This window comes from Heterodontus francisci, chromosome 24, assembly GCF_036365525.1.
Source record: "Heterodontus francisci isolate sHetFra1 chromosome 24, sHetFra1.hap1, whole genome shotgun sequence".
In the NCBI taxonomy this organism is placed as follows: Eukaryota; Metazoa; Chordata; class Chondrichthyes; order Heterodontiformes; family Heterodontidae; genus Heterodontus; species Heterodontus francisci.
Genome location: NC_090394.1, coordinates 66,425,837 through 66,440,128, shown reverse-complemented (window position 1 = coordinate 66,440,128; position 14,292 = coordinate 66,425,837). Strand labels below are relative to the sequence as shown.

General features: G+C 42.8%; 1 protein-coding gene across 7 annotated transcripts in view; it reads right to left on the bottom strand.

Annotated features, from left to right (window-relative positions):
• Nucleotides 1-842: 842 nt before the first annotated feature.
• septin12 (septin 12) overlaps nt 843-14,292 on the bottom strand; it is a 414,646-nt gene continuing 401,196 nt past the window's right edge. For all 7 annotated transcript variants that reach the window (XM_068056451.1, XM_068056455.1, XM_068056458.1 and 4 more), the window contains one exon: nt 843-1,632. In XM_068056451.1, the coding sequence (XP_067912552.1) occupies nt 1,482-1,632 (151 nt within the window). In that variant the 3' untranslated portion in view covers nt 843-1,481. The remainder of the gene's footprint in view (nt 1,633-14,292) is intronic.

Genomic DNA, 14,292 nt, shown 5'->3' with positions numbered 1-14,292 from the left:
CTTAGAGTGCATGTCCACAGGTCCCTGAAGGTGGCAGGACAGGTAGATAGAGTGGTGAAGAAGGCATATGGAATGCTTTCCTTTATTGGCTGAGGAATAGAATACAAAAGCAGGGATGTAATGCTGGAACTGTATAAAACTCTGGTTAGGCCACATGCCTTTAAGTATCCATTAGGCGACTGGGTTAAGAGTGGATTAGAACCATAAAAAAATTACGGCACAGAAGGAGGCCATTCAGCCCATCATGTCCATGCCGGCCGAAAAAACTAGCCGCCCAATCTAATTGTGTACAGTTCTGGTCACCAAATTACAGAAAGGACATAATTGCTCTGGAGAGAGTACAGAGGAGATTTACAAGAATCTTGCCAGGGCTTGAAAGTTGCAGCTAAGAGGAAAGATTGGATCGGCTAGGGTTGTTTACCTTGGAACAGAGGAGGCTGAGGGGTGACTTAATTGAGGTGTATAAAATTATGAGGGGCCTAGGTAGAGTGGACAGGAAGGACCTGTTTCCCCTGGCAGAGAGGTCAATTACCAGGGGGCACGGGTTTAAGGTGATTGGTGGAAGGATTAGAGGGGACATGAGGAAAAATCTTTTCACCCAGAGGGTGGTGGGTGTCTGGAATTCACTGCCAGGAATGGTGGTGGAGGCAGAAACCCTCAATTCTTTTAAAAGGTACCTGGACATGCATCTGAAGTGCGGTAACCGGCAAGGCTATGGACCAGGTGCTGGATGCTGGGATTAGATTGAGCGGCTAGTTTTTTCGGCCGGCACGGACATGATGGGCTGAATGACCTCCTTCTGTGCCATAATTTTTCTATGGTTCTAATCCACTCTTAACCCAGTTGCCTAATGGATACTTAAAGGCATGTGCCTGGCAATTGTGCAGGGGTGGGGAAAGAGATTAACAGAACCCCCAGAAAGGGAGGGGTTGGGGAAGAAAGCGAGAGAGAGAGGGTGTAAAGGGATCAAGGCTGGAAGTTTACAAGGACACACATGAAGAGCACAGATCTTTTCTTTAGATACTAAACTGCAGAGCTTGATGTGAGGCTTCTTCTAGCTTTTGTGAGGTCGAGCACTATTTAGGACAACAAACTGGGTCATCAATACTGCACCACCAAGAGCTACAGAAATCCGTTGTGCAATACTGCAGCTGAACAAAGAACATCGGAACAAATATATATACTGATCCTCTTCTAGGTACACCAGCTTTATGTTTTAAGCTCCCCCTCGCTATTGACAGAATGGAATACAGAGACACCGTGATGATACGTAACCTCATACCTGAATTATAATATTCTTTCTGTAACCACCCACCCCCCCCCCGCCCCATTAAAAGATCTACATAGAAATTTTCATTCCCCACAGCCTTCCTTTAATACACAAAACACTTTTGTCTCCAGTTCTATTTGAAATACAAAAACTGTACAATGCAGAGGAGATGGTGAAAGCAAAGTTTATTCTTCGTTGGTGGGGCTGGCTCTCAGAGACTATTCTCCAGGTCTTCTTTGGTGGCTACATAGTTCTCTTTTGGCAAACCCTTAATAATGCCGTTGCTTTCATTTAATCGTTGCACTCTGTAGGTCTCGTAATGGATCCTGTGTGTGACGTCTTTCAGATCTTGGAGGTGAGACCTTAAGGTACAAGTAGAAACAATAAAATCAGTCGGCGACAAAAAGACGAGAGACATAGAGTAGCACCATACTGTCTTCCTGAATTTTCTGTGGTAATGCAATCAGAGTTTTGTATCAAAGCAACACCCAAAGCACATTAATATTGCAGTTATACCTCCCACTCCCGACTCAGCTCCAATATAGTCACTGAAAATGAAAACTGGGCTGGAGTCTAACAGGCGGCCGCTGAGATCCTGCCCGTTTTGTGCTACAGCTCATGACAAATTTCTACCCTGTGCTTCGAGAATACTTTGATATGCAAGTTGTATTAAAAATTCACTGAAACAGCCTTACAGGTCGCAGCGAGAAATATTTGTTATTTGTGTGAAAATGAGTGATATGTCACCGATGTAGTGTGCACTAAATATACAATCTGCCAAATGTGATAAATATGCACACATTTATTGTTGATGTTAAAACACGCTGGCTGCCCATTCCCAGTGAGTTGTTAAGATCTTCTCTTGGTGAACCATGAGCTGGACCACTGTTTGTAAAGTTGTCACTCTCAATTTCTTTCTTCATTCTTGATACACTGATATTCCATTATGTGTCTGCCTTCCGTGATATTTTCCTCCACTACTTCAGTTCCAACTTCACTGACACAGCACCATTCTGCTGCAGCAAGTTGGCACTAGATCCCCAAATTGTCCAAGCTCCTGCTCCACAGAACGACAGGAGGTGGCCACTCGACACTTTGTGACTGTGCTAGCTCATTGTGAGCGCAAACCAAAGTGAATTCCACTGCCTTGCTCTCCCCTCTTAGCCCTTTATGTTCCTTGACTTCAAGCTCAGAATATGAGCAACTTCAACAGGGAGACATTTTCTTTAATTAAAATGTTTCTTCAATTATTATCCATCCCCTCCACCCAGCAACGTGCACATTGGTAATGTTGAGAATGATCATAAGATCATAAGAACTAGGAGCAGGAGTAGGCCGTCCGGCCCCTCGAGCCTGCTCCGCCATTCAATAAGATCATGGCTGATCTTTTCGTGGACTCAGATCCACTTACCCGCGCTCTCACCGTATCCCTTAATTCCTTTATTGTTCAAAAAGATATCTACCTTAGCTTTAAAAATGTTTACTGAAGTAGCGTCAACTACTTCACTGGGCAAGGAATTCCATAGATTAACAACCCTCTGGGTGAAGAAGTTCCTTCTTAATTCAGTCCTAAATCTGCTCCCTCTAATCTTGAGGCTATGCCCTCTTGTCCTAGCTTCACCTGCCAGTGGAAACATCCTCTCTACTTGTATCTTATCTATTCCCTTCATAATTTTATATGTTTCTATAAGATCCCCCCTCATTCTTCTGAATTCCAATGAATATAATCCCAATCTACTCAGTCTCTCCTCATAAGCCAACCCCCTCAACTCCGGAATCAACCTAGTGAACCTCCTCTGCACCCTCTCCAGTGCCAGTACATCCTTTCTCAAGTAAGGAGACCAAAACTGCACACAGTACTCCAGGTGCGGCCTCACCAGTACCTTATACAGCTGCAACATAACCTCTCTGCTTTTAAACTCAATCCCTTTAGCAATGAAGGACAAAATTCCATTTGCCTTCCTAATTACTTGCTGTACCTGCAGACCAACCTTCTGCGATTCATGCACAAGGACACCCAGGTCCCTCTGCATAGCAGCATGCTGCAACTTTTTACCATTCAAGTAATAATCCTTTTTACTGTTACTCCTACTGAAATGAATGACTTCACATTTATTAACATTGTATTCCATCTGCCAGACCTTTGCCCACTCACTCAATGTATCTATGTTCCTCTGCAAAGTTTCACAGTCATCTGCACACTTTGCTCTGCCACTCATCTTAGTGTCATCTGCAAACTTTGACACCCTACACGTGGTCCCCAACTCCAAATCATCTATATAAATTGTAAATACATGTCCCGCATGCATAGATCACTGAATACAATATTCTAACCTTCTTCATGATGCTATAATCTGCCAGCATCTAATCCAGACATGAACAACTTTTATTTATATAATGCCTTTAACATAATTATACATCCCATGGCACTTTACAGGAATGTTGTAAAGCAAAATTAGACACTGAGTCACATAAGGTGATAGTAGGGTAGATGGCCAAAAGCTTGGTCAAAGAAGTAGGTTTTAAGGAGCATCTTAAAGGAATAAAGAGAAGTAGTGAGGCAGAGAAGTTTAGAGAGAGAATTCCAGAACTTAGGGCTCAAGCAGCTGAAGGCTTGACCACCAATGGTGGAGCGATTTAAAAGCAGGAATCCTCAAGAGGCCAGAATTAGATGTGTGCAGATATCGGAGGGTTGTGGGACTGGAGGAGATTACCGAGATAGGGAGGGGTGAGGCCATGGAGGGAGTTGAAAACAAGGATGAGAATTTTAAAATCGAGGACTATTGCTTTACAGTTCAATCATCAAGGAATGGGCAATCTCTACCAATCAAAAGTCCATTGAGAGCCGTATTCTCAGAATGTCACTTTCCCCCTTCACAGCTGTACAAAAATGTATGTCATGATTGTGTTTGAACATCAAAGACATGCACAGCTGATAAAGTAAAGTGAATAAGGGCCCGGTGTGGTTAAGAAGCCACTTGACTCTGACGCAAATCTTTATCAGAAAGTAGTGGATACAGCTCTGTTTTATTTGTTATTGTCGCTGGAGAACCTGTCCTTACAGCCAAAGGCTAAATTTCTTGGTCAATCCATGATCCACCTCCATGGCACCTGACCCCAATCATTTCCACTGGAAAAGCAACCCTTGTTCCTCACAAAAAGTTTGGTCCAAAGATTTTTTTTTAAATCACAAGAGAGGGAGTATCTATTTTTACACATGTCCTGTCCTCAAAATGATTCTATTTCACATCATCCTGAAATATTTTTGGAGCAATTCGGATAGGAATATCGTGGGAGAACTGTAAATGTATTAATGCTCTCATAGGTGTTTTGAAGAATCTAATGGAGCAGAGACTGAGACTGGGAGCTCACCGTGAGAAATTTTAAGAAGAAAACATTCTGTTTTGCAGCAAAATCCAACAGGAAGGAAATTTGGGCGGTGTGTAAAACGAGCAGCTGATTGGCTATTGTCCATTGGGCGCTACTGCCCAAGAATGATTTATACCCAGATAAGCTATTATGATTTTCTTCTGAATTTGGCAAGGTTATACTGTTGAGGGTAAGCTTTATGTTGTGAGGAAGGTTATGCTGTGATTGAAGGAAAGGGGTATGTTTCCACCTTAGCAGAGATTTTGAGTGCTCGGTCTGTAATGCAATGTCCAATGCATTATTATGTGCTGTTAAGCCCAAAGAAAGCAAACTTCACTCTTTCTGAACAAATTTTCGAACAGTGCAACATGATACGATGCCATAAATTTTATTCTGGAATATCAGACTAGTTATGCAATGAGGTGATCCCCTGGATTATATACACTGTAGACGTTAACATATGGATCAGGGTAAGACCTATCAAGTTTGTTTTAGATAAATTTTCTGGAGCCACATTTTTCTACTGACTTCTATCTTTTCTGTGTCTTTGGAAATTCCTCTTGGTTTGGTAACTGAGTGATACAGGAGTTACTGTGGCTGTTAATAATACAGTAACAGATAGTGATGCACATGAGGTATGGAGGGCAACTGGTAGTGAATCATACAAGTAACTTCTCCAAGTTCCACACTTACAGATTTTGTACCTTTTGTACAAATGAGTTTAGAAAATGATTCTCTTTCATAATCTAATAATCACTTGCAGCATTCTTGTAGTTCACTGTCTGGCACCATTTTACTGTTGGTAAGCCCAAAATTTGCATGTGACAGGCCTGTGCTTTCGTTTCAGCTTATTAGCTGTTTTGCTCATTTAAATTTCTAGCTTGAAAATAGAGATAAAAGTTGATTTACATCTAGGTTATACTGGTTCTCATGCCTTCCACTCATGAAATGGCTGATAATTCAATACATAAAACACTGGAAGATGTGGCTTTCTGTTCGAGCACTTAATAGTCTCTTGTGAATTTTCATAGGAATTCATTCTCTACTTAATTTATAGTGGGCTAAAGAAAACCCCCCTCCTGCTCCTTTGTGTGTGTAGTTCTGGTTGCCATATTATAAATAGGATATGGAGGCACTGAGAGAATGTGAAAAAAATTTACAAGGATGATACAGAACTGCAAGGTTATACTTATCAGGATAGGATAAACAGACTGGGTCTTTTTTCTCTTGAAAAAGAGAAGGCTGAGGGTGACCCAATAGAGCTCTTTAAAATTATGAAAGGTTTCGATAGAGTAGACCCAGAGGCCATCAATATGAGATAGCCAAGAAATCAAACAGAGAATTCCCAAAAAACATCTTTACCGAGAGAATGGTGAGAATGTGGAACTTGCTACCACAGTGAAAAGTTGAGGGGAGGAGTACAGATTCATTTAAGGTGCAGCTATACAGGCATGTGAGGGAGAAGGGAACAGAGAGTTATGTTGATAGAGTTAGATGAGGAAGGATGGAAGGAGGCTCAAGTGGAGCATAAATGCCAGCATGGACTGTTTGGGCCAAATGGCCTGTTTCTGTGTTGTATATTCTGTGCAATCCTATGTCATTGAAAAACTATTAATATAAATTAAACAGGGAAACCATCAGTGAGGATACCATTCAAGGAAATTACGTTGAACGTGCAGGAATGTTGAAAAGTTAATTTGCAGGTAATAAACTTATTAAATGTGCTCCTGTCTTAGTACATGGTGAATCCTGTACAAATTATTACCTGCATTGAATAGCCCCCAGTATCAAACAGTACTGAAGTCAGAAATTATTTAAAAAAGTAGTTTCTTATTCTCTGCCACTACTCCAAATAATCTTCCTTAGGCGAGAGAGTTAGCCCAGTTTGCAGAGACTGCACCAGATAGCTAAATAATTTTACATCAGTGCAAGAGGGGATCACTCCAATAACTTGGGGGAAACTTATAGATACTGAACCCGTCACGCTCACGCAGTAGCTATGGGACCCCCATCTCAGGTGATATTTCATTGCAACCATAAACAATCAGCCTTCCTTCCTGAGCAGACATCTTCAGCCAGACTGGAGAGGGATACTGAACAAAGGCTTCAGAGTTCTGCATTGTTGACTTCATCTTTTACATTAGGCATACCTAACGCATTCTAACATCTGGCATCCTCGTCACCCCTACCTCCTGTCTTGGGGGATTGCTGAAAGGAGGATCTGTATTAAAGAAAACGCAGGAACCACTACAAATGCTCAGGGAATACTAAACTGACACAGGACTAATCAAGGTACTCCGCAACTGAATGTGTTGTGAACTATACTCGGGCGGACGGTCACAAGAACCTTAAATACAAACAAAATACAGGCAGCAAACGAGTTTAATAGCTGAGCATATTCAGCAATCCTCCTGTTGGCTAGAGGAATTATACAGAGTGAGGACACAAAGAAAGGCCTTGTCTACAATGAAATGTGTATGCCATCCTCTAACCTATTCTCAACAATTTGAACATTTGCCCTCAAGCCTTCAGTGTACTAAACAAGTAACCCTTATGAGAAACAGTATCATCCTTTTATATTTGAGGCTGGCAGGAAGATGACTGCTGAGTAATATTTGGAAGTGTGGATGGTTGGGAGTGAGTAGTAAACTTGCAGTTTAATCTCTGGTGTGGGGCTCTCCCGTTTTATAGAAATGGTGTGATTAACATTCAATCTTTACCAGATAATATTTCCCATATTTTAAGCTTTCAATATAGTTAAAAGTGAAAGGAGTATTTCATGGAAAGCAAATCCTCCAACCAGGTGTTTTGATCTTGCACCAATGGTGTGCCTGTTGCTACATGTCATTAAAAATCATCACACCTCAAAGCCTCAGCTATCCGCACTGCAAACAAATGAGGATTTCTTTCTGCCAAATATCGAATTGATTAAACACAAACAAATCAAGTCCAGTTTGATGTAGTCCAGTTTCCGGCCTAATAAGAGATGGTTGTGGAATAGGCCAGTAAAAAAAAAGTGTGAAAGAAATTGGAAACAACAAAACAAAAAGGAGAGATTTACAGAAACCATTCGACAGAGTAAAAGACAGTACAATAAGTAATAGGTGGCAGTTACAGAGAAAGCAATGGGACAGTCAAAAGGAACACCACAAGTGGTTAAAATAGGAATGAAGTACACATAAGGGCTGCAGATGGGGGGTCCCGGTGGCGGGCTGGAAGGTGGGGAGGGGTTGCAGAGAGCCCGCCTCGACCCTCCGTCAGACCCTTGAAGCCATTCCACTGCGGGCAGCCAATTAACTGCTCACCATCAGGGACTCAGTCCCTTTAAGGGAAAATCTCCCGCCTCCAAGAGCTGCTGACCAATCGGATGGCTTGCAGCGCCACTGGGAGCAGTGGCCATTGCCATTACTGCAGGAGACCCTGCAGCATCGAGGATGTCCAGAACCCCGGGAAAGGTAAGCTGGGTAGGGGTCGCTGGGACCTTTCAGGCAGGTCCTAGCAACGGGCTGGGGGTGGTGGTGTTGGAGTGGCTCTCTTCCGAGGGGGGAGGGGAGCAGTGATCACCACCTGCAGGCCCTCCAGGGGAGCTAGATTGCCCCTAAAGGAGGGACCCCATTAGGAGGCTGCAAGGCTTTAGTTGGTGGCATCTCTCCGTGGCGGCGGACCCCTCTGCCTTCCTCAAAATTGAGATGGAGGCAGGAAGAAGCCCTTAAGTGGCCGTTAATTGGCCACTTAAGGGCGTTAATTGGCCTGGAGTGAGAAGGCCATTCTCAGCCTTTCCTGTCCCGGACAAAATGGCAGGGGGCCCAGGCAACATCGGAACAGCTCCCTCTGCCATTTTGTTCACCCCCGGCCTCTTGTGCCCACCTTGAAGGGCAAATAAAATTCTGCCCGGGGTTACAGGAAGAGATATTTATCATCATGCTAGCAATACAATGGAAGATAACTACACTGTAATACACTGAGCATTGCATAGTATAACATCTCTGTCATTACATAACATATACTCTGACTCACTGTCAACAGAACCACATGAGATTGGCTAGTTATTATTGGGTTTAATTGGCTTAGAAATTGGTACTGTGGGAACGTCTTCACTCTGTAGGAGTGAATCAGGTCAAAGCGGTTTTATTTATACATGACAGTACTTACATAACACAGCTTTCTATAGCTGTGGAACCCATGCGTCAGGAGCTGGCAGCATTGGTACAATGTAAAAGTAGTTTCAATCTATTAATTCCGCATTCATTTTACTATTGTGCCCAAAGAGTGCAGAATCAAAATAGAATGGAAGTTTAGGAGGGTAATTTTAATTAGGTTTCATGTTTTCTTCTGTGATTAGCAGATGGTTGAATATATGATACTTGATTGGCGCAAACTTATGATTGAATAGTTAATGGATAACTACAATTTATCTTCACCAATATTCCTTATCCAGAGAACGAGAGAGGCTCCAACCATTTTCATCCTCTTGAGCCTTTTCCCGCCCAAAACTAAGGCAGACTCCTGTACCTTGCCCAACTGACTATCGATCAGTAGAAATTTCAAATTCATAAAGACAAAATGACTAAATACGCAGAGAAAATAATAAGAAACGGCCAACACTGTCTTCATAAGGGAAGACTGTGCTTGACAAACCTGATAGAGTTCTTTGAGGAGGTGAAAGATATATTGGACAGGAGAAATGCAATGGATGTGTTGTACATAGACTTTCAGAAAGTCTTTGACAAGATATCATATAGGAGACTACTGGAGAAGATTATGGGCATAGAATTGGAGCATGGTAGAAAACTGGGTTTAAAAACAGGCTAAAGGCAGTTTCTCAGAGTAGTTGGAAATGGGCAGCATTCTGTTCTGGGACTTCTGCTCAGTATATACCAATGAATTGGATAGATGGCTGTAGGGAGCATGTCCAAATGTGAAGATGATACCACAATAAGAGGCACAGTAAATAATTCTGAGGACTAAAGGAAGCTGATAAGATGATGCAGTGGGCAAAAAAACAGCAGCTGAAATTCATTGTCAGTAAATGTGAAGTGCTTCATTTTGGTTGAAGAAAAGTAATGATATATTTTGAATGGGGGAAATTGAGGTGATATGATAGAGGAGAGGGAGTGGGGGTTCAGGATCATAAGACATTAAAAGCAGCACTTCAAATGAATAAGAACATTAATAAAGCTAATGGAATATTGCGTTTTTGTGGTAAAATGCATAGAATCTAAAAGTTGAAATGTAATTGTGAATTGATATAAAAACTTAAGACCACAATTCTGGGTACCATCGTATAGGAAGGATGTCGAGGTAATGGAGAGGGTACAGCACAGATTCACTGAGAAGCAGTCTGTATGAGTAAATAAAACTATGAAAAGACATGAACATTTGGGACTGTTTTCATTAAAACGGAGGAGATTATTTGTTTTTTGATGGAGGTGCTTAAAATGAAGAAAGGGATAAGACAGATCAGATGGAAACAGACTGTTTCCAGTTATTGAGGGGATGAAGAACAAAGAGTCTTGGATTAAATGTTAGAGATTTCAGACAATCCCTTTACATGGATTGTGTGAAATACAAAATCAGAGTTAGTGATTGAAGCAGAGACCATGTCAACACTTAAGAATAGATTAGATAAGTAGTTGAAGGAAAGGGGGAATAAAGGACTATGTGAACAGAGTGAGCACATGAAATGAGGGCCACTGTTCAAGACAAGGGCGAACAACAACACGGGTTGGTTGGGACGATGGGTCTATTTACAGGTGGCTGCAATAGAATATCTCAGTCAGCAAAGCAACTGGCTGGAGAATTCCAGAGTAATGAAGTCCTTGGCTGCTTCTATACTGGTGCTGTTTAGCTTGGCTTCCAGGAGACCAGTCCCTGTGAGTCGGCCTTGGGGATTTGTACTGCTAAATTTGGATCCCCCTATACCGATGGTAGAACTGCAGACCTCAAAAAAGCCAAGCCTGCTCCAAGAATACTGACACCAGACGTAACGCTGTAAACACCAAGCGCTAGCTTGTAGACTCCAGTCTCCTGAAGTCTGAACTACAACATGTCAGTATAAAAATGCTTATAGACAGGTTATAACCAGTGCCAAAAGCAGTCCTTCAGCAACATTACAGCTGGATGAGACAAAGTGCAGTGGTAACACCTGCATTATGTCTGCAAACAATGGAATTAAAATGAGTGTTTTTTGATGTGTTTCTAACTGCTTTGTGGTTCTTCTTTGGTGTTGTGATAACACACCAATGAACTTAATTCTCACTTGTACCTCTCAGTGTAATAATAAGGAACTCTTCCCCTTCTTCTTCTTTCTTTGGCCTCCTTGTCTCGGGAGACAATGGGTAAGCGCCTGGAGGTGGTCAGTGGTTTGTGGAGCAGCGCCTGGAGTGGCTATAAAGGCCAATTCTAGAGTGACAGGCTCTTCCACAGGTGCTGCAGATAAAATTGGTTGTCAGGGCTGTTTCTCAGTTGGCTTTCCCCTTGCGCTTCTGTCTTTTTTCCTGCCAACTGCTAAGTCTCTTCGACTCGCCACACTTTAGCCCCGCCTTTATTGCTGCCTGCCAGCTCTGGCGATCGCTGGCAACTGACTCCCACGACTTGTGATCGATGTCACAGGACTTCATGTCGCGTTTGCAGATGTCTTTAAAGCGGAGACATGGACGACCGGTGGGTCTGATACCAGTGGCGAGCTCGCTGTACAATGTGTCTTTGGGGATCCTGCCATCTTCCATGCGGCTCACATGGCCAAGCCATCTCAAACGCCGCTGACTCAGTAGGGTGTATAAGCTGGGGATGTTGGCCGCCTTGAGGACTTCTGTGTTGGAGATACGGTCCAACCTGATGCCAAGGATTCTCCGGAGGCAGCGAAGATGGAATGAATTGAGACGTCGCTCTTGGCTGACATACGTTGTACAGGCCTCGCTGCCGTAGAGCAAGGTACTGAGGACACAGGCTTGATACATGCGGACTTTTGTGTTCCGTGTCAGTGCACCATTTTCCCACACTCTCTTGGCCAGTCTGGACATAGCAGTGGAAGCCTTTCCCATGCGCTTGTTGATTTCTGCATCGAGAGACAGGTTACTGGTGATAGTTGAGCCTAGGTAGGTGAACTCTTGAACCACTTCCAGAGCGTGGTCGCCGATATTGATGGATGGAGCATTTCTGACATCCTGTCCCATGATGTTCGTTTTCTTGAGGCTGATGGCTTGAGGCTGATGTCACTGTCTAATAAGGAACTATGCTGCAGCATTGTAAGAGATATAACAGCCTTGTGTATGTAACATCAGGCTGGCTGGTTTCTGTTTGATACTAATATTAGTTGGCTATGAATCAGCCAGTTAGTATTTTTCTTGTCTTGACCACCGCGTACGTATAGAATACTTCACTGCACCTTGTACGTGCTTGCAATTGATTGAATTTAATTATTTGGGTAATAAATGTAAACCACTATTTACCGATGTGCACAGGCTTTGTGTTTTGCAGCAGAATATCAAGTGAATGCAATTTATTTTTCATGAATTAGTTGTCTAATAAATTATTGCAGAGATTGTGCCATGCAAAATCTAGCTTTTTGAAATAAGATTCACATTTATCATGACAGACACAAAGTAATGTCAAACAAGTTAACAGATAACCATAGGCAAAGGAAATTTGATATCTCAAGGCACAGATCGCAATGGAAGAAATCAGTACTTTAAGAAGTGGATCTGGATGCTGTCAATGATATTTTAAGGGAGATCAAGTCCATCTGTTTGAACTTTTACCGCTAAAAAAAACAAGTGAATAGGATTTTCCTTTATTAAAATGTGTGGAAAAGGAGCACAGGCCTTAATGAAACCAAAATAGGATTTGCTGCTAGATCTGCATTTATGTAAGTTAACAGCAAAACTAGCAGTTTGCCTTGAAGTTCTGTATGCATCTGAAAGTGATTAAAACAGAATTACAGACGACTGCTTTAGGGAGGGAAAACAAACAGGGCCAAAACAATGTCGAAACATGCCAGACTGCTGGAGGATTGGGGCACCATAAGTTCTATTAACTGTTTCACAATATTATCACTGAAGAGTCGGGAATGTAGTCTTTCAATTGCTGTAGATATCAGCATCTATCTAAATATCAATGTGTGTCCTTCATTGTCCAGTAAAGTGCTTTGGGACATTCTGAAGTCACGAAAGGTGCTATATAAATGCAAGTCTTCCTTTTTGTATCATTTAAAATCTATAATTAGCATGCAGCTCTAGTGTCACACTTTAAAGCATCGCATCCCTGTGAGGCAACAAATTGTGATCGTCTCAATTGCCCATTTATCTGTTGAGTTGTCAAATATCAAATTGACTACCTTTCAATGAATCAAAAATAGCAAAAAGTGGCAACAAGGAATGAGTGACCAGTGGTAAATGGAACCATCAAATGACTCACGTTTTGAGGGTCAGTCAGCCTGGCATTGACTATAAGTGAATTGAGGTAAAAACAGAAAGGGCTGGAAATAGCCAACAGGTCTGGCAGCATCTGTGGAGACAGAAACAGAGTTAACATTTTAGGTCTGTGACCTTTCATCAGAAGTTCTGATGAAAAGTCAATGACCTGAAACTTTTACTCTGTTTCTCTCTTCACGATGTTGCCAGACCTGCTGAGTATTTTTAGCACTGTCTTGTTTTTATTTCAGATTTCTAGCATCTGAATTATTTTGCATCTATTGAGGTGCTGTCCCTAGACACCAAACAATCGGAGAAGTCTCCTTGGGCAGAGCTAAACCAACAACAACTATGAACCCAATGGGAAGTAAAAGGAGAAAATATATCTTTCATAATCATGTAAAGAACTGAGAAAAAGGAGGATGGTTTTGGAAAAGGAGAAGGAAAGAAGAAACAAATTTGCATCTTACCTAGATAATGCAGGGCCACCTTGGGAGGTAGAGGCAAAAGAAATTTCTTTTCTTTTGGGCCTCCTTATCTCGAGAGACAATGGATACGCGCCTGGAGGTGGTCAGTGGTTTGTGAAGCAGCGCCTGGAGTGGCTATAAAGGCCAATTCTAGAGTGACAGGCTCTTCCACAGGTGCTGCAGAGAAATTTGTTTGTCGGGGCTGTTGCACAGTTGGCTCTCCCCTTGCGCCTCTGTCTTTTTTCCTGCCAACTACTAAGTCTCTTCGACTCGCCACATTTTAGCCCTGTCTTTATGGCTGCCCGCCAGCTCTGGCGATCGCTGGCAACTGACTCCCACGACTTGTGATCAATGTCACAGGATTTCATGTCGCGTTTGCAGACGTCTTTAAAGCGGAGACGTGGACGGCCGGTGGGTCTGATACCAGTGGCGAGCTCGCTGTACAATGTGTCTTTGGGGATCTTGCCATCTTCCATGCGGCTCACATGGCCAAGCCATCTCAAGCGCCGCTGACTCAGTAGTGTGTACAAGCTGGGGATGTTGGCCGCCTCGAGGACTGTTGTGTTGGAGATACAGTCCTGCCACCTGATGCCAAGTATTCTCCGGAGGCAGCGAAGATGGAATGAATTGAGACGTCGCTCTTGGCTGGCATACGTTGTCCAGGCCTCGCTGCCATAGACCAAGGTACTGAGGACACAGGCCTGATACACTCGGACTTTTGTGTTCCGTGTCAGTGCGCCATTTTCCCACACTCTCTTGGCCAGTCTGGACATAG